The 24709-nt window shown below is 49.5% G+C and overlaps 1 protein-coding gene across 1 annotated transcript in view; it reads left to right on the plus strand.

Moving 5' to 3' along the window:
* Positions 1 to 2313: 2313 nt before the first annotated feature.
* The window catches only part of COL6A1 (collagen type VI alpha 1 chain), a 68284-nt gene continuing 45888 nt past the window's right edge, over positions 2314 to 24709 (plus strand). Inside the window, exons 1-14 of the mRNA XM_007066684.4 lie at positions 2314 to 2611; positions 3672 to 3801; positions 10697 to 10897; positions 16128 to 16287; positions 17282 to 17401; positions 17542 to 17562; positions 18425 to 18445; positions 18547 to 18591; positions 19849 to 19902; positions 22251 to 22295; positions 22428 to 22454; positions 23423 to 23449; positions 23550 to 23594; positions 24491 to 24544. Of these exons, the coding sequence (XP_007066746.2) occupies positions 2503 to 2611; positions 3672 to 3801; positions 10697 to 10897; positions 16128 to 16287; positions 17282 to 17401; positions 17542 to 17562; positions 18425 to 18445; positions 18547 to 18591; positions 19849 to 19902; positions 22251 to 22295; positions 22428 to 22454; positions 23423 to 23449; positions 23550 to 23594; positions 24491 to 24544 (1059 nt within the window). The 5' untranslated portion in view covers positions 2314 to 2502. The remainder of the gene's footprint in view (positions 2612 to 3671; positions 3802 to 10696; positions 10898 to 16127; positions 16288 to 17281; positions 17402 to 17541; positions 17563 to 18424; positions 18446 to 18546; positions 18592 to 19848; positions 19903 to 22250; positions 22296 to 22427; positions 22455 to 23422; positions 23450 to 23549; positions 23595 to 24490; positions 24545 to 24709) is intronic.

The raw sequence follows: 24709 nt of genomic DNA on the forward strand, positions 1-24709 counted from the left end.
CTCAGGGTCCTTTAAACTAGTTTCCTCCTTGTTTAAAATCCCCTTTTCTAAAGTTTAATGTCACCATGCTAGTTTTTATTATGAGCCCTACCCTGTGGTTTTTTTCTTGAATCAGCTTTTATGGTGTTACTTCGGACTAAATCAAGAACAGTCTCTCCTCGAGAGTTCTGTGCTCTAGTACTAGCTGTTCCATGAGGCAATGGTTTAAGTCGGGGTAGTCAATTATTTTTTGTCAAAGTCCAAATTTCTTGGTCAAGGTTTAGTCAAGGTCTAGACTCCGGAGGAAATAAAATTTTTAAAACCTCAATAATGATGATAATAATAAATAAATAAAATATTTTGGAGTCCATTCTAGTCTGGTGGTCCAGATTTGGCACCTATTGGCTACCCCTGGTTCAAGTTGTGAAGGAATTGCTTCTTTAAGCTACTCTGAAACCCTTCTTTAAACTTTGTCATGTTGCAATGTTTGACCACTTTATATGCAGGAAGTTTCAGTCATTATTATTGTTACCTGCCTGTTTGATCTCCCTTAGCATTGCACACTCAAGATCGTTTTCCACAAGTGGAAACCAGTAATGTAACCAGGATAGTTATATTCCCATGAGTAGGATTTGGACTCACCTGTGTGGTCCTCTCCACTCAGAAATCATGTCCATTAAATGCTCCGGAATCTTTTAGGTTTAGTGTTTAGGATGCTATTCAGTCTTTTGGGTTTAGGTCTTCAGCCTCTGCAACTTAGTCTGTTCCTTCTGTATAGTTCAAGGCAGGTATTGCATTGTCACCTTGATTTTGGTCATTTCACCATGTTTCAGAGATCCTGGCTATACAAATGGTTTCTTCCACTGACAGGTATTCAGGTCACCTCTTTTTGGTTTTAAGCTTCTCACTCTAGTACATGGACATTTATATTTTGTGGCCAAAATCATCAAACTTGGATGTCTGCCATTGAGCTCCTAACTCCCTTTGTGACCACCCGTATTAAATGTGGCCTGAGACTGCAAAGAGCCGAGAACTCCAAATGCCACTGAAGTCCAGGTGAGGTGCAGTGCTAAGCACTTTCGGAAATAGGCCATTTTGGTCTAGGTGTCTACATATGGATTTAGGGGCCTATCTTTAGGCTCCCAAGTTTGAAAGCTCCAGAATATATTTTAACCATGTGACTATTACGATTCAACTCTTTTGCTGACTCCTCAGTGTCCCCAACTAGTCCCTCCTCTGTTCCAGCTGCAATTTCTGTCCCATCTCCTTCCCACCACAGAGGAGGTGGATTAAGGACCATGTGAGCAATCTCCCTCCTCTCCTCTGATAGGAAGGGGCAGGGGATTTTCTGGATTGGGGGGGGGCACTTGTGTCTCTGTTTTATGGGTGCACTTCTCTGGTCTGGTTTGTATACCTCTGCCTTGTTGTGTTTATGGCCATGTTGGCCATGTAGGAATGAGCAAAAGAAGTCAGCCCTGGCTTTGAGGGACTGCCTTTGGAAGCGAGAAGCTAGAGGATCCAGTTTGTCACTGCTCTACATCTGGCAGTCGTTTACATCTCTGCAAGCCAGAATAGCAATGTTTGCGCAGATCCTGTTGTGCTCAGGCGTGTGACTCCCCAAAGTGCAGGCCAGGGCAGAATGAGGCCCCATGTCTCTATTCTGGAAGGACACGAAGGCCCTGGCCCTGTGAGAGTTCTCATCACAGGGAGTGGGAATGCTGGGCACTGGGTGCTCACCATGGGTGGAAGGGGCAGGAGCAGGGCGGATGCAGGATTCAGTCTGCACTTTGATAAACTCCCAAAGATACATTTACAAAACAACTAGGAAATTGGGATGAACATTTCTTGGCCTGGAAGGCCAAAGAGCATCCAATAATAAAACATACTGACGGCCCAGTCATACAGTCCTTATGTTAACAAAACTCCCACAGACTTCAGTGGAGCTTTGAGTAACAATGCTAGGACGGGCCCAACGTGGGGCTATAAATATGAGCACAAAAATGATACGGAGAGTTTTTTTAATGGTGTGGATTATATCCTTAGGCTTGCGACATTCCCGTTCTTCTTTTTAGAACAGCAGCACTGTGGCTATGCCGTAACCCATTAGCCAACATAGATACAAGATATACGGGGGGAAGCGGGTGGCAAAATATTTTTAAATAGAACTAAATTATGTTTTGATGCAGATCAGGATGGTTTTGCAGGCACAACCATAGCTGAAAAGAAGAAATGGCCCCAAGACAATGTGTTTCAGCAACTCACTGGTTATGCTAAGGATCAACTGAAATTGACATTCTGAGATCCCTCCCCCTCTGGAGTTGGGCAGCTCCTGCTACTTTCCTCCTCATCTTAACTCCCTCTCCCGTGCCTCCTTCCACAGAAACTCAGGGACAGAGTAGAAAATTAGAAAAAATTCCCAACTAAGATAAAAATTCCTTGCTGCCATTTCTGGCCTCTGTCTCCTTCCGTTTCTCCCTCCCTTCCTTTCTGCAAGTAATAAATGGTAAATCTGAAATTAGCAAGATGAAGTTAGCAAACTTTTTGTTCACTTTCTTGCTTCAAGTCTGTTTCCTGTGGAGCGGGGCGCTGGCTCAACAGACAGAAATAGTCAACAGAATTGAAACCTTTCAAGGTAAGAATGTCACTCTGGGGTGTACTTTCTTTTCTTTTCCTGTGCGGATAGTTTTCTAGACTGTTAAAGGCGAGATCTGCCTTCAGATCTGTATGCCATGTACTGCTAAACAGACGTCTCAGGTTGTTTATACTGTTGTAACTTTAGGTTTGCCTGAACTTTTAAAAAAAGGTATATTTCAAATGTCTGTTGATTAGTTATTCCTTCCACATGTATTGAATATCTACCTGCTCCCTTCACCTACCTACCCAGTTTATCCTGAAGCCATTTTTTTCCAGTTATCTTCAGCTCTGTCCCATCTCATATGCGATCATTTTTGGTTGGTATTTAGCAAAGAAGGGGACTAAAAACAACTAACGTAGAGGATAATATTCCGGAATACTTCACAAATATTTGATGAGAATTTTATCAAAATCTGTAAACATATTTTTGGGGTTTTTTCCTTTATTTGTAATAATCTCTTGTGTTCCTTTTGCAAAGAAAATTCCTTTGTATAGGGACTTTTTAAAATGATTATTCTTTATATGGAAAATTTATACAAGCGAAAATGTAACCCTACATCTGGACATTATTTTAAATAGTATCTGTCTGATATTTCATTGTAATGAATTAATTAATGTCTAAATAGATATAGCGCTTAGAAGCCTGGGAAAACAATCTTTCATTTTTAAAATCACAGTAAATGTAAAGAAAAATACCAAGTTTTTTCAGAAAAAGACAGTGTGTCCTCCTTGGCTTTAATCTATTGAATATATGTTCATTTTCAATCCAACCTAGCACAAATGCCATGCAAGTGTGCGTGTGTGCATATGTTTGTAATTCTGACACACTGAGTTATTATTTGCAAGCTGTAAACTTTAACTTAGTATAAAAATGTAACAATGTAATAGAGATACAGACTGCACATGTACTGTAGAAAATGCATTGGCTATGTCTCTTGAATACACATGCTTCACCATGATGCACGGGAGACCCAATCCACCATGACATATCTTATAGCATAACTGGAAGATGCAGTAACACAGTGCTTAAAACCTGCTGTCTCTCTGTTTTTGAACAGATTGCCCCGTTGATCTGTTTTTTGTTCTGGATACATCAGAAAGTGTTGCTTTAAGGGTAAAGCCATTTGGAGCCTTAGTTACACAGGTGAAAGAATTTACCAACCGGTTCATTGACAAGCTAACAGACAGGTAACTGTATTGAAAGCTTTTACTTTTTCTGCACTGCTTATTTTATTTTACTTTTCCATGGGTGTTCACCAGAATAGATTCGCCAGAATAGAAAAAGTGACACCAGTAAGATTTGGGACTCTGCTTGGGAATTTGTATTTGTCTTGCATTAAGGCTGTCAGCTGGTGATCACTGTGTGTACACGGGAAACGTTATGTGTATGGCTGTGTAACAAATGGACAGAAACTGCCTGCAGCAACGAAGGGTTTAATGCGCTCATTCTGGGACCATTGGCTGGAGTTGCTAGCTTGAGTGTTCTCCTGTCTGCAACGGGAGTTTTCTGCACTTCTCCATCCCCATCTGCAGGTGGCAGTATTCCTTCAGCAATGCTCGGTGTAGCCAGGTTTGCTGCCCCACGTGGTTTGCTTTGCGTTTTCCCGGAGGTGGAGGCCTGTGGTGGGGACAGTCGTGTGGCTGTCGTGTTTCACGGCAGAATGATCATCTGGGATCATTTTTTAAAAAACCAGGGCTTCATCGGAGTAGTTGAAATAATTGAGGCCTGTGCTTAAAATCAAAGCTGGGCCCTGGCCTATCCTCCGCCTTCGGTTTCACGCGCAGTCGCTTGCACCCCGCAGCCCTTCTGCTGGGCATGTGCAGCGCTCTGTGATTGCACACCCTGCGAGGGGAGCGTGGGTGCATGCTGGGCCCTCTCCGCGGGACGGGAGCCGCAGGGCCTCAGCACAGCATCGTGCGCACGTCCAGCGTGGTGTGCCGCCCAGCTCTGCTGCCGGGAAAGCTGGAGTGGGCTGGGGGTGAGCCCGGGCTGGGCTGGTGAGGTCCCCCTCCCGGACACCTTGTTGCTGGATGGGGCTGGCAGGAGCACCTTGGTAACGGAAGGAGAAACTTTATTAAACAGAGGCTTTTCCTTGCACGTTTCCTTGCAAAGCCTTTCCTAGAATCCCACAAACCAGCACAGCCCCTCACTCTCGTGGTGAGGGACACTGCACCAAGCGGGTAGCTCCCAGGCTGCAGATGGGCTTGCCTCAGCTGCGGCAGCTGCTGCAAGTATAACTCCCCTTCTCCATCCACCACCAGTGCATGGAGGGCATGGCACAGCGGCCTCGCCCTGCCACACCCTGGCAGCCTCTCCAGCACTTCTCGAGGGGGAGGAGCACTGGACGGAGTGCCCAGCTGCTGAAAGCCAGGTCTCTTCTCACTGGGGTGTGTCTGCCAAGCCCAAGCCTAAAGTTTGAGGCACTGGAACTGGGTGGGGGTCTGTCCTCCCACTTGGCCCCTTACTCCAGCCAGCGAGGATCTGCCTTCCTCACCCAACCCACCACACCAACTCGAGGAGACCTGCTGCAGTCAGGGGAAACCCCGTCATCCCAGAACCCCAAACCCTGTCACCCCAGAACCAAAGGATCCACTCCTCCCCGTCCCAATAGCCCTACACAGGAAAGAAGCCCACCGGCCCAAGCTGCAGGCTTGGCTGCCCTGCTGGGGACACGTCTGTGCCACGAAATGTTAGAAATGTTAGCTCCCATCCTGTTAAATACATGTGACACCTGGCGTGGGCGGGCAGTGCTCACGAATAACACGGGCACTCCCTGGCGAGAATGGGACCAGCACGTCCTGACACAGCACTTGGCAGTGTCCCCATGAGGGGTCTACTGGGACCTAGGACCAGGGAGCCTCCATGAAGTGCTTGGGGTGAGGAAGCCGGGTGGGGCCCGGTGGAGGGACTGACGGACTGGAGTGGGGAAGAATATGGACTGGATGGAATTGTGTGGGGTGGGGAGGAGGTTTTGGGGACAGGAAATGTCACAGATGTTAGTGACTCCTGGAAAATATTCAAGGGAGCCCTTGTCTCAAAGCTGGCTCCCCAAAGGGGGGCCTGAGGGCTGCCACGTAGTTCATTCCTTCCTGCCTCATCCGCAGAGGTCCCCAGCACTGGGGAGAGTGGTTTCCTCTGTATTTTCCCAGCCATCGTCCTCTGAACGTCTGAGAGCCCCAGTTTCCATCTCCATCTCCTTGGTGAGCTCCGTACATAGAGCCATGAGCAGGCCGGTTCTCCCACACCAGCCCACATGCTCAGTGTTCCTCGCGTTCCCCTGGGCGGCAGGAGGCTGGTGCCCAGATGTGCAGCGTGGAGGGAGGAGGGGCAGGAGAGGCAGTTTGGGTACAGACTTTGCAAATGGCTGGGGTTGGATACAGGGCTGTCCCTGCAGCCTCCTTATCCAGCTCTTTCTGGTGTAATGACTCTGCCTGATCAAAGGCTTCTGCTATTCTGGGGATGGGAGACTCTCTCCTCTTGGTCCTGGAAGGGAGCCCCAAGCTAAGGGTCCCCACTAAAACATAGGGCTGAAGCTCCCCACTAGATTAACCCCTCGAGGCTCTTGTCTTGGGCGTATGGCAGTCCCAGTTTCCTTTCCCACAGTCCGTCCCAGGGAGCATGAAGGTGTTCAGCCAGTGCTGGGAATGACAATGCCCTGGTTGGAGAGAGTCCAGAGAAGGGCAACGAAAATGATCAGGGGGCTGGAGCACATGACTTACAAGGAGAGGCTGAGGGAACTGGGCTTGTTTAGTCTGCAGAAGAGAAAAGTGAGGGGGGATTTGATAGCTGCTTTCAACTACCTGAAAGGGGGTTCCAAAGAGGATGGAGATCAGCTGTTCTCAGCGGGGGCAGATGACAAAACAAGGAGCAATGGTCTCAAGTTGCAGTGGGGGAGGTCTGGGTTGGATATTAGGAAACACTGTTTAACTGGGAGGGTGGTGAAGCACTGGAATGTGTTACCTAGGGAAGTGGTGGAATCTCCATCATTAGAGGTTTTTAAGGCCCAGCTTGACAAAGCCCTGGCTGGGATGATTTGATTGGGGATTGGTGCTGCTTTGAGCAGGGGGTTGGACTAGATGACCTCCTGAGGTCTCTTCCAACCCTAATCTTCTATGGTATCTATTCAGACTCCCCACTGACCGCTTCTCCCCACACCTGATTGCTCATTGCACCTCCATTGATCTCACACTGTCTATGGGAATAAGGTATTGTCTCTTTGCTAACCACCTCGCCCCCTTTCTTATCTGGTTCCTTCACTGATTCCTTGCCACCCCTATAACCATTTGGCTTAACTTACTGCTCACTGGGTCATCCATTGGCTGATTGGCTGCACATCTGTTCAGTAATGATGGCCAGGCGCCCAGGGCTCTGGTCACACCCCTCTGCCATGTCCCAGTGTCTGCTCCTCCCTCCTCTCCTTTATCTCTCCATGCCCTCCCTCTTCTGGATCACCACATCTGCCCCCCACGCTTGTCCCCAGGCCGAGACGCCGCAATGCGATGCAGTGGCAGGGGGCGAGCGAAGGGAGGGGGCTGATGGCTCAGGCTGATGGCCTTAGCAGCCGGGGTGCAGGAAGAGGGCTGGGATCGAAGCATAGCTGTGTGAACAGAAAGGAACGGTTGGCGTCTAGGAACATTGTGGGGGGCAGAAGAGGCATGACGGGGACCTGGCCTGGATGTGTGGGACCAGCGGAGGAGAAGCCAGCGCTGAGCCCCTGATTGACAGGAGGGCAGTGTTCATGCCAGCGGTGGGGAGGATAGGGGAGGTGTGTGGGGGAGAACAAGGAGTTCACTTTTGATTAATATTGGTGGCAAATCTTCCTGGAGGGGACCCTGCTGCAGAGGCCGAGATAAGGGAGCAGGCAGGGGAGATGGGCGGGGGCGGGGGAGAAGGGAGACGGTGCGGAAGGAGAGTGGAGAGGTGGGGACAGATCCTGCCACTCTGCTCTTTGGCGCGGTCAGTGTGGCCTTGTCCAGAGGGGATGGAGGGAGGCAAAGGGCTCCGATGGGTGTCTAGGCGCCAGCCCATGGAGGAGAGAGGGCGGGTGGAGGGTAGCGCTCTCTGGGGAGGACCATGGCGGTGCTGAAGCAGGAGAGACCCGGTATGTAGGGGAGGATGTCTGCCTGGGTGCGAGGCTGGGCAGAGGTGCTCAGAGACAGAAGCAAGGTGGTGCATGTGGATGCTGTGGGTGCACCATTCATGGGGGGTCTAGGATGGGCTTTGTGGTGGGGCAGAGGGGCAGAGAAGGGGGGTTCCAGGAGCAGGCGGGAAGCTGGCTGGCTGATGCAGGAGGGCAGGGGAGCTGTCCAGAAGGTGATGGAGCTTGGCCTAGGGATTAGGAGGATCTGGCATTTAGAAGCATCAGGGAAGGCGGTTGAGAAGTTTGTCGCTGTGGCGATGTGGGTTGATGTTCCTCTCTTCTCCTCCGAGACTCCCTTACTCAGCCTTTCACCAGCGTGCTGGTTTTGCCCATGACAGCTGACCCACGGCAGCACACCCTGGACAGCAAAACTTCGTAGCAAGACCCTAGCCCTCCCTGCCTATAAACAACGACACTCCAATTTCCAGGGACCCGGCCTTTTGCTGGTTCCTCAGCAGACCTCAGTAACAATGGAGTCTGTGTCAATGGGTCAGGATCCCCGTCCCACATGCTCTGACATGGGCTCTCCTTGGCCAGTCCATGTCAGGAGAGCTCTCACTGGGTATGGAAAACCGCCTAGCCCCGCGTGTACTGCTTGACATGACGGTTGGGATGGGACTCTGCCAGGAACGGCGGCCAGGATGCTGGAGAGCTGGGGGTTACTTCAGGAGCCAACTCGGCTTCCAGGGTGCCAGAGGGTGAGGGCTCCTGCATCCTGCCATGCATAGAGCCAGCCGATGGTGCGCACTGCCAGCCAATGCACCAAATGGCATGGTGGGCCAGGCACCGACACTCCCTGGCAGAGAGGCGGGGATTGGCCTCATGGGAGGGAAGGCAAGATGGCCCGTGAATGAGGGGTTAGCAATAATCAGTGCCCAGATAGGGTTTTTCGGGGGAGTGGGGTGGAGAGAGGGTGCTAGAGTTACAAAGAGGAAAAATGGAACAGGATGGGGAAACGGGAGAGCGATCAAACGTGACAGGCCATGTCAGCTTCCCGTCTGTGCAAACCCATCTCCTGAGACACGCTCCTTGTCAGGCGGGATGGCACCTTGTTGCCATAACAAGAGTCAGACACCTTATGGTCTCAGCATTCCCCCCCACATATATTCACACACAAACCCCTATCTTCACACCCATGCATCTACTCTACCCTCTATTCATACACATTTCATAGAATCATAGAATCATAGACTCATAGACTAACAGAGTTGGAAGGGACCTCTGGAGGCCATCTAGTCCAACCCCTTTCCCAGAGCAGGACCAATCCTAACTAAATCATCCCAGCCAGGGCTTTGTCAAGCCTGACCTTAAAAACTTCTAAGGAAGGGGATTCCACCACCTCCCTAGGTAACGCATTCCAGTGTTTCACCACCCTCCTAGTGAAAAAGTTTTTCCTAATATCCAACCTAAAGCTCCCCCACTGCAACTTGAGACCATTACTCCTTGTCCTGTCATCTGCTATCACTGAGAATAGTCTAGATCCATCCTCTTTGGATCCACCTTTCAGGTAGTTAAAAGCAGCTATCAAATCCCCCCTCATTCTTCTCTTCCGTAGACTAAACAATCCCAGTTCCCTCAGCCTCTCCTCATAACTCATGTGTTCCCCAGTCCCCTAATCATTTTTGTTGCCCTTCACTGGACTCTCTCCAATTTCTCCACATCCTTCTTGTAGTGTGGGGCCCAAAACTGGACACAGTGCTCCAGATGAGGCCTCACCAATGTCAAATAGAGGGGAACGATCACATCCCTTGATCTGCTGGTAATGCCCCTACTTATACACCCCAAAATGCCATTGGCCTTCTTGGCAACAAGGGCACACTGCTGACTCATATCCAGCTTCTCGTCCACTGTCACCCCTAGGTCCTTTTCTGCAGTACTGCTGCCTAGCCATTCGGTCCCTAGTCTGTAGCAGTGCATTGGATTCTTCCGTCCTAAGTGCAGGACTCTGCACTTGTCCTTGTTGAACCTCATCAGATTTCTTTTGGCCCAATCCTCCAATTTGTCTAGGTCCCTCTGTATCCTATCCCTACCCTCCAGCGAATCTACCACTCCTCCCACTTTAGTGTCAGTCATGCACCGATCTTCACACCCATGCATTTACACCCCTCTATGCACACCCATTTACACCGAGAATTTTCTTCTCATTTCGAATTGATACATGAGACACATTCAGCCTTAAAAACGTGCATAAGGAACTGATTCTACTCCCAGGTTTATTCACAGATTATGAAGTCAAAGGGTACCACTGTGATCATCTAGACGTAGGACTTCCCTGAATTAGTTCCTGTTTGAACAACAGCAAATCTCTTAGAAAAATCTCCAACCCTGATTTTAAAATCTCCAGTGAATCTCCAGCATGTCTCTAGGTAAATTGCTGCAATGGTTAATTATCCTCACTGTTAAAAATTTACACCATGAAAGCCTCTAGCGTCAACTTCTAGCCATTGGATCTTGATGTACTTTTGTCTGCTAGATTGAAGAGACTTCTCTTTTCAAACTTCTATCCGCCATCTTGATGCTTATGGACTGTGATGAAGTCACCCTTAATCAACTCTTTACCCTAATCAGATTTGTTAAAATAAACAGACTGAGCTCCTAGAGTGTCACCATAATGCATGTTTTCCAGTCCTTTAATCCTTCATCCCCGCATCGCACGAGAGACAGACCTGAAAGAAAGACCTAGAGAGGCAGGACTCTGACCGAGGCAGAGGCTGCACCATTACCGAGGATGTTGTTTGTAAGTCAGTAAGATGCTGAAGTCAGGGCAATATTTAGGTAGAGCTGAGAGAGCAGAAGGTCTGTACAGGGCCACTCCGCCGCCAGAGAGACAAAGCCAGAGATGTGTGGGGCCTGGGAGGGGGTCATGGCGGTGATGAGGGGAGGGGACTGCAGGGGTGGTGGAAGCAGACACTGAAGGTGGGTGTCCCTTTTTGTCTCTCCAGGTATTACCGGTGTGACCGGAACTTGGTGTGGAATGCCGGAGCTCTGCATTACAGCGATGAGGTCGTGCTGATCAAAGGGCTTGAACGAATGCCCGCTGGACAAAATGACTTAAAGAGCAGAGTGTCTGCTGTGGACTACATCGGGAAAGGCACCTATACGGACTGCGCCATCAAGAGAGGGATTGAGGAGCTGCTCATCCGGTGAGTGAGAACAGTGCCTCCCACACAGTGCCCAAGGAGCACAGAGGAGAGAGAAGGAGGTGGGCTGGGAGACGCCTTGTCCTTGTTCTGGGACACAGTCCTTCTCTACTGCCGGTTGAAACGTTCTGGAGAGGCACTATGGTCTGACTCCACCAGGGCGCTTCCCCCTTCTCTTCTCTGGGCTCTTTGTTTCTGTTTACCTCCAAAACACTCCAGGAGACCGCTGGTGAGCCTCAGCTGGGAGAAATCTCAACAGAACTCTGACAATGGACACCGGCTAAGGATCTGCCCCCCGTTACATTTAGCTGCACCTCAGCCGGGCTCAAGTGCTCTGAGCATAATTTAGTGGCTGTGTCCATGATGGACACAATCAGTTGGCTGTAGTTCTAAATGGGTGTAATTACAGGTGCAATTAATTGTGCCTGCAGTTAATTATGTGGAAACTTGTACCTCTAGTATTGACTAGAACCTCTTTTTGCAAATGTACATAAGAACATAAGAACGGCCAGGCTGAGTCAGACCAATGGTCCAGCTAGCCCAGTATCTGGTCTTCTGACAGTGGCCAATGCCAGGTGCCCCAGAGGGAATGAACAGAACAAGGAATCATCAAGTGATCCATCCCCTGTTGCCCATTTCTAGCTTCTGGCAATTGGAGGTTTAGGGACACCCTGAGCATGCAGTTGTGTCCCTGACCATCTTGACTAATAGCCTGTCCTCCATCAACTTATCTAATTCTTTTTTTGGACCCAGTAGTGTGGCTACCCAAATGTAGCCATAAAGGTGTGGCAGAGCTCATCACACAAGGCTCCCCTCTCTGAATACTGACGGGGGAGCGAATGGGCCACTTCACCCTGAATGGTGCCTGAAATATGTGTTCACTACTTATGCTAAACAATCTGTTTCACTTTGTATGTAGCTGTGACACTCTGAGTACCTTTCCCAGACCCGCAGGAGAGCTCTGTGTCAGCTTGAAAGCTTGTCTGTCTCACCAAGAGGAGGTAGTCCAGTAACAGATATTACCTCCCCGACCTTGTTTCTCTAAGGAGCTCTCAGCATTTCACACAGGGGATTCCATCTCTGTGTGGAACATGCCTCCTTTTGAAATCCTTCATTAGTTCAAAATTGTATTAAGAAGTTAAAATAGAAAGAAAACGGCACAGAGTTTAAGCACAGAAGTTCCTGTTTATCAGAGAATAACGTACAGATTATCAAGGGGTGCAAAGTTCGGTTTAGGATCGGATGGCGAAAGGAATACATAATCTGCAATATCCCCAATTGGGGGTAAAAGGTTAACGGGTCAAAATACAGACACTGAGGTATGAGGTATGTTGTTCATATAATGGCTATGTTCAGGTGTGGAGTATAGTGAGTGGATACAATGATGAGGATGGATTTACCCGCATTAGTTGTATTACAGTAGCTCCCAGGGCCCCCGTTGGGATCCATTGCGCTAGGTACCCTATAGAAAGACACAGGGTCTTCCCCAGACAGTTTGCAATCCAAGGCTCAGGTCATAGAAAGGGATCTGCACAAGGTGCAGAGTTCAATTTGTACTGACTCACTTGTATGTTTGGGGCCTAGATCAAGAAAAGACCCAAGTGAGGGTAAGAAACTGTAGGAGGTGGGGAGGTCTGCTCTAGTAAGAATATGCAGTTCTATAGTCCAGTAGAGCGCACAACCTGAGTCTACAAAATTGATCTAAACCAATTGAATTTACATTTACCTTGCAAATGTCTATTTTTAGACATTTTAAAACTTCTCCATTTCTCTATTTAATTATTTTTATTGAACCCCCCCCAAAAAAATTTGAAGTGAATTGAAAAGTTGAACTAAATTTCCCCAGTTCCTTCCCTCCACTTTTTGAGCTTTTTTGCAGTCCCAAGAGACACTGGTGGGACAGCGACAGGCAGGGACAGGGGTCACAGAACAATTACAGAGCAAGTCAGTGAGTAAATCATCCAGATTTCAGTAAGCCTCACAAGGAGAGCTGGGCAAATCACCGATTTCCCAGTTTGTGGGCAATCCCCAAAGAAGAATTTGCTTCAAGCTGAACCTGAAGTGAATTGAAAAGTTGGAAAAAATGTTAAGGTCAAACAAAATGTGTCCTTTCTACATTTTAGAAGATTTTTGATGGTTTCTAATAAAGCTAACGGTAATTTGGAAAAGAAAAGTTATTTTAAACTGAAAACTCAAAATGTTTTGAGGGTTTTTTTATTAATTTGAGTTGGAGGGGAGTTCAACCAAAATAATTTGGTGAAATCGACATGAATTCACTAAACCTTTTGATGTCACTGAATCTGCATTTGTGGCCAGAAATATTCCTCCCAGCGCTAGTCCCAGGTCTGCGCTGCTGTGTGTCTTGTTGCGGGGAAAGCAGCACAGTTCAGTGCTAAAGTTTGCGGCATAGTTGCTCTGTTGTGGAGGTAAACTGAGAAGAGTATCTGCCAGCTTTCTCCAGTAACATACTGGATTCTTGAGCTAATGGGAGAGGATCCTTCCCTCATGTGGCTCAGGGAGGAGCCAACCCCTTTAACCAGCTCACATGGGTCGTGATTTGGGTCTCATTCTCTAAGGAGACTGAATCTGCACCAGTCTTAAGAGCACCTCTTAGGACATGATCTTCAATTTGTATGTAGCTTTATATAATGGGAGCAGGCCAGCAGTTCAGAAAACTGTATCTCAGAATGAGAGTGACAGAATTGCCCCAGCCACCCGGACCAGCTGCCCTGGAGTGGTGCCCCACTTTGCCCAGGGCACAATCAGGACAGGTGAGGTTGAACGAGAGTCAGTGTTTGAGGCCTAGAGCTTCCTCACCCTCAGAAGAGAATTAGAAATGGGACCTTCCCACACTATCAGCAGGTGGGCTGAGTCTAATCGGGGAAGACATCACTGATTGCCCAGGTAAAGACCTAGGACACTGCAAGTCTGGCAGTGTAAACCCGGCGATGATAAAAGTACATTTTGTAGCGACACTGCTGTTGAGGAAGCCAGTTCTCTGAACCAAACCAAAGAGAGAGATGGCAGAGAGAATGTTGTCCTTGGCTCTCAGATGAAGTGATTCACCGCCATCCACTTTCCTGTAATTGGCAGCCTTTCCACAGAGGACTTGACTTGAATCCGTTTTTTTACAAAAAAGCAAGTTTCTAGCCCTCCTGGTGGCAGGGAAGGGCTTGAAAACGTGCGCCCGAAAGGCTCAAAACCTAGAAGGGTGAATAAACAGAGTGCAAGGAGGATTGTTTTTTAGGCTCTCATGGTTTGTAAGCCAGTCTCACCATTCGGGGGCCTGACTCCTGGTTTCTGCACACTGGGGTCTGGCAGTGCTGTTGGCCCTTTGAAAGGAGTCTGCTGTTTTCTAAGAGTTATCGGAGTTTGACTGAAAGTCACCAACGAATGTAGAGCAAACCACAAAGGCTATGTCAATTTGGGCCTGCTTAGCCCTTCCCAAAGTCAGTCGGCACCCTGCCTTGGACTCCAGTGGGAGCTGGATGGAGCTGCTCCCCAGCAGCAGCTACAGCACATTCCCAACAGAAACGGAAGGAGTCCTCAGACTAGTTAGAGTTACAGCTACCTGAGAGACTTGCCCCTCGGCGTTTCTCTCTCCCGCCTCGCGGCAAACCAAGCCCAGGCATTTGCAAGCCCAATTCAGTGCGGGAAGCAGAGGAGCCATTTTCCAGCAACACCCGCCAGCCAGGTCTCAGGCTTCCAGTGGCAGAGTCAGTGTGCCTCCTGGGAACTGTTGTTTCAGGGTAAGCCAAAGTGGAGCAGGAAGCTAGTGACACCCCCCGGTTACCAGTGAATCAGGTTTCGATTAGGACGTGCTGTTTGTAATAGGTGAAGTCAGAGACTGTGTGTGTCCATCCTAGTTCTGTATGCTTCTTAGCATGCCGGTTAACCCGTCTTGTCACTCAGGCCTGAAATTTTCATTCCCATAGATGGCAACCAGAAGCAACTCCTCTTGTGCTGTGACGAGAAAAGCTCGGCATTATGTCACAGAACCTAACGGATGCCCTTACTTCATGTGTGAGTGCACACAGCTTAATGCCCATGCGCTTAGCTTCAGCTGGAGCGTTGCCTTTCTCCAGCAGGCTGACAAAAGCCATCCTGGTCCTTTTGACACTTGACTTGAAACTGCAAGTGTGGGTTACTGCACTCCCCAGTAAAGGGCTTTCTGTTCTCTGCAGTGATGAGGAATTGTCATGTGCTCTCCCCGACCCACCTTCCCTTCCAGATTGCGTCAAAAGTTAGCGGATCAGCTTGGCCTGGGGTTGCAAGTACTGCATTCACCTTTCTCCTCTGTGTCCCTTCATTGGAAGTGTTTCCTGTTGGAAGTTAAGCTGCTGTCTACACAGATGTTACCTGTGGATCCGAGTTTAGCGATATCGTACTGTGTAGTTAGATAGTCTGGGGATTAAATTATGAGCATTGTGTTTCTTTTTGAAATGCAGCGTATACGCTCTTTGTAAATAGTCATTAATAATGTTTATCTGGCTGCTTCTGCTTCCTGCTGCCGAGTGACACGAAAAGAGAAAGATCTGGCTCAGTGTGTTGTTGGTTTAATAATTCAAGTTCTCTGTATAGAAATATCCTTAGACATAGTATTAAACCATCGCCCAAGGAAATCTAATTCCATTCCAAATATCCTTTTATTACATTCATGTTGCAGGATAAGTAAGGTTCAGGTTAAAGCCATAAAACAACCCTACAAATTGAGACAACATTGTAAAAATAGTTTTTTACAAACTCTTGGTCCAACCCCCATCTCACACTTACGATTTGTACAGTACTGGAGGTTGTTGGAAGTGTGAGGGGGGTGATCCCTGTGTTACTGGGAGTTCATCACTTGGAATGCAGGACTTCCCAGGAGTCCAATCTATGATATAATTTAAATACATCCATGTTAAATGCTGATCAATTATTATTGTCCTAAAAATGAGGCAAAAATTTTCTCAAGAAAAGAGAACCTCAGAAAAACACTGTGAATTCCCCACCCCCCTCCCCGAGTGTCACCATCAGCACAATCAGGCTGAGATGCCAAGCGTTTGAACTCTGCCCTCTTCCAGTGCTGTATACCTGCAGACCATTAATCCTTCCGTCACGAGTGCATCAATGTACCCCAAACAGGCATCGCCATAATGCTGTGAAACACAGCGAGTGTAGGTCATGTCAGAATAGAAGCAGGGGCACTCATCAAAGCTACACATTCCCAGCTAACCATTTTGAATTGTTACAGCGGCTCCCATCAGAAGGAGAACAAATACCTGATTGTGGTGACAGATGGACACCCCTTGGAAGGGTACAAAGAGCCATGTGGAGGACTGGAAGATGCTGCCAATGAAGCAAAGCATCTGGGAATCAAAGTGTTCTCCATTGCCATTTCTCCTGACCATCTGGTATGAATTGCTCAAATGTGGCCCTTGTTATCGCCTAGGTATTTCATAATTGGAGTGGAAAGGAATATAATTAGAAACAGGATATTACTGAGAGGAGTCAATTAATCCTCTCTTTGATGCAGAGGGTCCCATGACTGACAGCAATTCCAGGAAGGGCAGCCAGTGAGTATAAAGTTTGAAGCTGGGGGGAAAAAATGACGATTAGAAATAAAGTACCAGTGGAGCTATGCCAGTTGACACCAGCTGAGAATCTGGTCCAATGCCTGTAATTAACACAGAGGGTCCCAAAACAAACTCCTGGATCTGACACCCACACCTTAACTCTGGGGAAACTTGGATTCCGCTCCATAGTCGAATGTTATGATTGATCCTATCTCTACATTCGGCTGAGCAAAAGCATCAGATCCCAGCAGGCCCAGACACTGAGATGAAATTGAGGTATGACACTTTCTGAACCATGCTATGCAAGATGGCAGCGTATGCCAGCTGGGCAAGAGAGACGCAGACACAAGGCCCAACCCCAGCGACTTTTAGCATGCTATGCTTGAGCCAAGCTAGGGCGAGTCTGTCTCCCCACACTGGGAGACTCGTTCCTAGCTGCAGGGTAGATGTACCCAAAATGATATAAAGATGATCAAGCATGTCTGGCTGATGGGTCCTCCTAGAAACAGGAGGAGGTTCACGGCCCAGGGAAAAGTTCAGCTGGCTTCCTGAATGCCAAGAACGTGGCACGGCCTCTCTAATTTCTCAGCCGCTTCCCCAAGCCTGGATAATACTGTCCTATTCCCAGGACAGATGATGCAGTTCCTGAGACACTGAATTCTTTGCATGTGCAGGGCGTTTCTAGACTCTAGCTTGCAAGGCTAGCCCATTTAGGAATGCCATCAAGTCGTGTTACTTGAGTTAATCATGGATGGAAGGGCACTTAGGAGGCATCACAGCTCCTGATCTCCTTTGAGTCCAACCTTGCTGCTTTGTTGTTGTTTTACCCCAGGAACCAAGGCTGAATGTTATAGCCACGGACAACAGCTATCGGCGCAACTTCACAGCAACCAGCCTTGTACAGTTTCCGGTAGATACTGACAGTACAATAGAAACCATCATAGATATGATTGTGAGTATTCCCTTGCTCTTCCCCTCCATTGCTCCTGGCCCCCCTTCTCTCCTGTCTACCCCAGCCCACTGCCGCGGGGTATTTGGCCACACTGTTCTAAAGGGGCTCATCAAATGTTTGTATTGTTTTTGCTATTTCAGAAAAAGAATGTGGAACAAATGGTGAGTCTTGCGTTCTCCGGGCTTTTCACTTGTGCAGCAGGGGCCCACTGCCCTCTCCAGCTGAACGTGTTCCCTTTCTAGCCCCCTCTCCTTTGCTGTCTGAGCCAAGCTGGCTCTCCTGTGAGCCGCGATGAAAGGCAGAGCTTGTTCTCACTCCATCCTACACAACAGTGAGCCCAGAGCCAGGGCCCTTGGGCTATCTTCATCTATAGCCCAGAGGCAGTAAAGGGACGCAGCATGACTCCTCCCTTCCAGGCAGTAGGGAACAAACTATGCCAGGCCTGGAGAGCTACCCCTGAGCCTTTCCTGCTCTCCAGGCCCCACAGGGGTAGGCAGAGCTTTCGCGGACATGCCTTGAAGTGTCCTGCCTATGCCCAGTTCAGCTCTCGGGGGGAGGGTGCGTGTGTAGCTCTTCTTACTCCTGCTGCCAAAAAGTACAGTGTGCCCTCTCTTAGCATTTGTTGCTAGCTGCTAGCAAGTACCCAGTGGGATGGAGCCTGGCCACGCACCCAAACGTACAGTGCCGTGCCCCCTAGGGTCTGGTGCGTGCAGCTGAGCATACTGAGGGAAGAGACTTTCGGGTATCTTATTATCACATCAGAATAACCCGGACTCCCTGTATAGGGAGAGTGGCTAGCCTGCAGACTGTGGCATGTCAAGGCTCTTCTTGACCTTATAACAGCGTAAGTCGCCGTCGGGCACTGCCTGCCTGGACACCTACAGTCTGGTCCAGTTCGCCCCTTCCTGGGTTTAGGGTGGTGGGAAGGTGATAATTCAGTGTTTCAATTTCTGCCCAGGTTAACTAAGGTAGCCCAGCCCCTCCATGTCTCTAACATTGTGCTTTCTTCTTCTCTTTGGGCAGTGCTGCTCCTTTGAGTGCCAGGTGAGTGGGGCTCGACTAGCCCTCCATTAGCTTGCATTGAATACATCTTTCTCCATGTCTGTGCACGTTTCCCTGCTCTAATCATTACATGTTTTTTGCAGCCTGCTAGAGGGCCTCTGGGACCACCTGGGGATCCAGGATATGAGGTCAGTAAATAAACGCACCCAGCAACTTCCCTGCCATGGGAGTGAGGCTGAGATGGGGTACACCAGAGCAGAGATCCAATGGAGGGACGTGGGGAGGCCACTGGACAGGGATACTCATGGCATAATCGCCATCTGATTTGTGCTCTGCCCTGCGGTCTTCCAGAGCAAGGCTGCCTCGGTCAAGAAAATATAGATTAAGGATCTAAGCAGAGAACAGTATCTGTGGCTTTAACTTCATGCCCCTTTGTTAGACCACCCTCCCCCCAGAATCACTGCTGTCTGAGAGCTTACAAGCCAGCCCTCCCTTAGCCCCACAACACAGCTGCATCCTCCAGGCAAGAAGAGCTGGGATCCTACGCAGATGCTATTCACACTCCCAAATGCCAGTGGTGGGCCATGCCAGGCCACTCCTCTCCTTGGAGCTGGCACTGGAGTCCTGTGACAGCCCTGTCACTCCCCAGGGTCAGCAGGCAGCACTGACGCTGGGCCACCACCCCAGCAAGGCTCCCAGCAGTGGGAAGTAGAAGAGGGGGACAGTGTGAACGGAACCAAGGGGGGCATGTGTTGGGATCACAGCTGTGCTTTCCTGAGCTTTAGGAGAGCTAGGGTGGTGAACTGAACACCAGTCAATCCATTGTGGCAAGCCCTGTGACTCCTGCAGCCACGCCGGCTCACAAGGGTTCCCCTTAGCCGTACATCACTGGTTTCTACTTCAAAGGAGCAGAAGTCAGACTTACTGACCAGCCATTGCCAGGATCACGTTCCGTTGCCTGCGGGAAAGTCAGCGCCATGTTTGGTTTTCTCCAGTCTCCCTCTAGGCTGGGGTGGGAGATGACACATGAGATTGGGAAATAAGGAACCAGTCATGGGGAGAACAGGAGCAAAATCCTTTGAGCCCATTGGCTACAGTTTCCAGTTTGCCCAGTGGACCACACTGCTCTCTCTCAGAAGCTCTAGAGATGTAGTGAGCTGGCCTGCCCGGAGGTATCGCTGTTTATGAATCAGGAAGCTCCTCGTTGGTGAGCAGCCTGTCACAGACCCAAAACAAATGAAGTCATTTGGTCTTAGACAATAAGATTAGACACACATCCAGCTGATCAGAAACATTAAGCTAATGACAAGGAGCATGCCCGGGGCCACCTGTCCTTGCGGGAGAGTCACTCCAGGGAGTTATGCTGGGGATGAAATTGGATCACTTGATAAAGCTACATATAAATAAAGATTGTGTCCTACATTGATGAATGTTTTGTGTTTCAGGGGGAAAGAGGAAAGCCAGGTCTTCCTGGTGAGAAAGGAGATGCTGGAGAGCCGGTAAGTAGGGAAGGACACACAGCGCTTTGACGGGGGAGATTGAACCAGAGGCTATGCTTTGACCCTTAATGGCTCGTGTGAAACACTCGAGAGCCCCTGGGACAGCACTCCTTTGTGGGATGGGTCTGTATGCTCACCTTCTTCTGGGCTAACTACATACGGGATGGCGCTAGACAGTCACCTTGTTCTGGGCTAGCTTGTTGCATTCCAAGAAGACGTTTGCAGGTGTAACGTTCTGTTTCACGTTCTGTGTCAGGTACGGTGAGGTTCGCACTAGCGTGCTGCGGCACAGGCCTCGTTCGCCTGGGGCACGGGGCGGTACGTTGCTGGTTTTCCAGTCAACTGTAGTTCTGACCAATAAGTCTGTCAGTCTGTCATGTAGCTCTGCCCAACAATGGGTGAGCTAACAGGTTTACAGTGTTCAGAGGGGTAGCCATGTTAGTCTGGATCAGCAAAAACAACGAGGAGTCCTTGTGGCACCTTAGAGACTAACCAATTTATTTGGGAAAGCTTATGCCCAAATAAATTTGTTAGTCTCTAAGGTGCCAGAAGGACTCCTCGTTATGTTGACAGTGCTAGCTGTCGATGGTCCATCACGGCAGGAAATATGATGCCCTGGACTCCAGATAATAAATAGGATGTATCCTGTTACATGAGAATGTCCAGTCTGCTAGATCATACTTTCCCTTATTGTGACCCATCTGGAATTTTTGTCCTCCTTCCCCCACCTCCTACTTCTCTTGGGGACCAAGACTAAGGGGTCTTAGGAAATAAAATCTCTGCAGCAGCTGTCCACTAGGCCATTCATAGTTGTGGCTTTCTGGTTATCTTCTCTGCACAGACCCAGCCTGCTGGGACGTCCTGGCCACAGTCTCCAGCGTTGTTAGGGAGTAAGGACAGCCCTGTGCTGGCCAACCGGGAAGCAAACCAAAGTAGCCAAATAAATATAAGAGACGGATTGGTAATGACAGGCCTTCCCACGGCCAGTGGGTCAATCAAGAAAACCCAAGGCGGTGCGGAGTATGAATCCCTGACCGGCCTGAGTCTGAGCAGAGATGAGCTCCAATGATGATGCACTGTTTCAGTAGTTGCTGGCCTAGAGATTGCCTTCACTTCAGCTTCTCTTCAGGGTCGGAGGGGTTTCATAGGCAGGTCTATGTTTGGGTCCCACGCTAGTCACACAGGAACAGTTCAGAGAGAAAAGGTAGATGGTAGCGACATCTGATTGGTTACAACAGAATAGTAGACCGGCCAATGAGCGCTCTCTCCCCTCCCCCATTCCCAGTCAGGGCCAAAGTGTTTCTGTGGGACACCATGGTAATGGTGCCAAGAGTGATGACAATGGTCTGATGACTCAGATGAGGAGCCCTTCATTGCCTCACTGCAAACTTGTAGCCAACAGGCCTCTGAGTGCCAAACCCAAAATAACCAGTTTTCCTACAGGGTATTTCTCTGACTCACCCATCCCATGGATGCCCGCCTCACTTTGGCTCTGATGCGCCTTTCCCACTATAGACAGGACAGTGTTACAGGGAGGTGTTTAATCTGCTAACAGGAGGAGGAGGAAAACATCATTTTTCCTCCTCCCCTTTTTATTAGGTACATTTATTTTTGTAGGTGTATTTCTCCCACACCCATCAGTGCACAGTCAGCTTGTGTGTTTTCAGCTTGGAAAAAATGTGACTATATATTTTCTTCTTTGTAGATTTTTTCCGAGACTTAACTTTCATCCCAAATGACACCTCTTGTAGCTCTCAGTTTCCCCAGCCCTGGAAAGGACCTGATTTTCAGATATTCACATGGAGAGCTTTAAGGGGATGAATGCTTCCTTACCTTCCCAAGGAAGCAATTAAGTTTCCTTTAACTTTCTGAGATGTTTAGATGCTTGCAACATAAATGTTAATGAGTACTCCCTGTGTATGTGAAGAGGAATTACTCTGTATGACCCACTGGTAAAGTTTGGATTTGAAACCCAGCAGCAAAATTTGCACTGAAATACCCAGCGTAGATGTGGCAGAAATGAATCAATTTGTCTTCACTTTCCTTTGTATTTGCTGATAAGATTGTAGCCCTGTTGTAGAGAAGTGGGTGTTATGCAGACGATGAAAAGTGCAGCTCAGCTGAATGAAGTTCTGAAGTGGACAGAGATATTTCAGGAACATGATTTTTGGTGTGTGGGTTTTTGCTGAATTTGTTTTAAAACCTAGAAATAGAAAAACATCATAAATAGAGAGAACTTGAATACCATCTTCCCCTTATATGTGCATAGTATGCTGCTGAACAGGAGGGGTTGTGGCTAGCTATTTCCTGCTATAAAGGTTCTAATGTGTTCGGGTTTTGTACCCTAGGGCAAGCAAGGTGACCTGGGACCCATTGGCTACCAGGGGATGAAGGTATGTACAATTTTCTTTGCAGTCTATTGGAGGGTGATTAGGAGTAGTAGCATCATCATGGCATCTTAGAGCTGTGTTTTGATGCACACTTCATTGTCTCAGTTTAATTGTTGTCTTTCCTTTGTTGTTTAGGGAGAAAAAGGCACTCGAGGAGAAAAGGTGAGTATGGCATGCAGTGTGCAGTCAGTGGCCTTCGTCAACCCTGCAGGTTTTGCTAATTTCCCCACACAGTCTCCTGTGACACCTTCCCCCTTTGGCAGCATGACTAGGCTTTCTCCTGGAGACTGAAACGTGGCCACTGCCAACACCATGTCCCGCGGGGCGGGAGGATCCATCAGCTACGTTTATCTGCCTCTGTGCTCCTTTGTCAGCTTAGTGAGTCTATGGTTGCTTCTCTCTCTCACACACACACACACACACACTGCTGTGGGTCACTGGTTTCCCCTCCTGACACTCACACCAGAAGGGCTTACCTCAGGGGAGTAAAGAGAAGCAGGTTTTTCCTAGGCTCAACAGGACTCAGACCCTGGCTGATTCAGCCCCAGTGGGGTCTGCATCTCCAAACATTGGCAAGTTGAGTGCGGGCGGTCCAGCACCACAACCCAGCTGTGCATGTTGTCCTCACAGTCCAGCAAGGCAAGGCCAGAGGGACAGGTGCTCTAGGACTCCCCACTGTGGAGTCAGGAGGGACTGGGACTCAGAGAGCTGTCGTCCAGACTGATGATCCTTTCCATGAACTTTCAAGCCTAGCATGCTGGGCGTTCGCCCACCCGCCATGTCTTCCCTCCTCTCCAGCGCCCGGCTAGGAGCAGCATGTTACCCGGGCAGTTGAGACAGAGACAAAGTGCTATGGACAGGCGCTGGAATATGCACCAGAGTGAAGTGTTACTTTGAAACACCAGTTACCTGCCGGTGTGAATTTGTCCTTCCTCCCATTAATGAGGGGAGGGGGAAAGCCCTGCCTCCTTTACTAGGGAAGAGGCGGGCCAACTTCGAAGGGGAGCTTGCATCCTGTGTCTCCCGTCCTTCCCGGTCAGCTGGGCCAAGCCAACGCATAGCCCACACGTGGCCGGGAGGTGAACATGACCTGTCTGCTGTCACTAACCTCTCCTCTCCTTTCCGGACAGGGCTCGCGAGGATCCAAAGGATATAAGGTCAGCTGCTGGGATTTTCCTATGACTTGGTGGGCTCTGGCGGGGTGGGCAGTGTGCCGGAAATGGTTTCTACACTGTTCTCTTGTTTCTCTCCTCCCAGGGGGAGAAGGGCAGGCGTGGCATTGACGGCATAGATGGCATGAAGGTGAGTCTCGCGCTCAGGGGCACAGCGTGCCGGGAGGGCTGTCTCTGTACGCTGGTTACCATAGAGACACCTGTGGGCCGGGAGGCTCTGTTTGACTCCAGGGTGTTTTGGGCTCCCCATGCCCTCCGGGGTGGGGCTGGGGTCCTGGCACAGAGTGATCGGGGGCTGGGTGCAGGAACAGGCATTGATCTTGGGACCTGCAGTAAAGCCATACAGCTACTGGGATGGGAGCAGCCAAGGAAGGGAGAAAGGTGAGGCAACTGCCCAGGCCTGACCTCCCCCTGACAGCACAGGTCCCATGGGAAGAAATCTGGCCTGAATCCAGCTGGGGATCCAACTGCTCCATGTGCTGAGGGCTCCTTTCTGGATTCCCAGTGAGGGGCCCGTCACTAGGACAGGGCCTGGGCTGGGTGTCTCAGCTGTTCCCCGCCCCTCTCAGGAACAGAGTGCTCCCGGCTGCAGTCAGTTACTGTGCAGCCCATCACAGCTGTGCCTGGGCACATTGCATGATGTAAAGCAATTCATCAGCTCAGTGGCCTGTGCCCCCTGGCTGGCCATCAGTCCCAAACTCCCACCCCTGGCTTGGGGATGGAGGAGTTCCCCCAGGATTCCCTCCAGCACCGCTACCAGTAACACCCAGTTTTATCAGCAGCCGTCACCTCTTCCTCTCCAGTGGGGAGAGGGGCTGGCAGCTGGGACTCGGGCATGGGACTCCTGCCCAGTCCTCCAGCCAGCCAGTGCCCCTCTGTGTGGCCCCTAATCTGTCAGGGCTCGTCAGGGGAGGCTGCTGATCTGTGGAGGTGGGGTCCGCAGCTCCTACTGCCTTCACGTCCCATGGGCGTTGCCTGCTCACGTAGCATGACACTCATTGGCGGCCTTTTCCTTTCCTTTGCCAGGGGGAGAGTGGATTTTCTGGATTGCCAGGCTGCAAGGGATCACCAGGATTTGATGTACGTATTGGCTGGTTTGCTTTTAGTTTCAATAACAAATACAGCTCGATGGGGAGAGTGGTGGAGCCTAGGCCTGGGAGCCGGGCAGACTGGCAACCAGTCAAAGAGAATCTCAAAGTGGGGGGCCTCTGGGTGCTGTCCCAGCGGGGGGCAGCGTGAGGCATG

The sequence above is a fragment of the Chelonia mydas genome, chromosome 11 (assembly GCF_015237465.2).
Source record: "Chelonia mydas isolate rCheMyd1 chromosome 11, rCheMyd1.pri.v2, whole genome shotgun sequence".
NCBI classification, from domain to species: Eukaryota; Metazoa; Chordata; order Testudines; family Cheloniidae; genus Chelonia; species Chelonia mydas.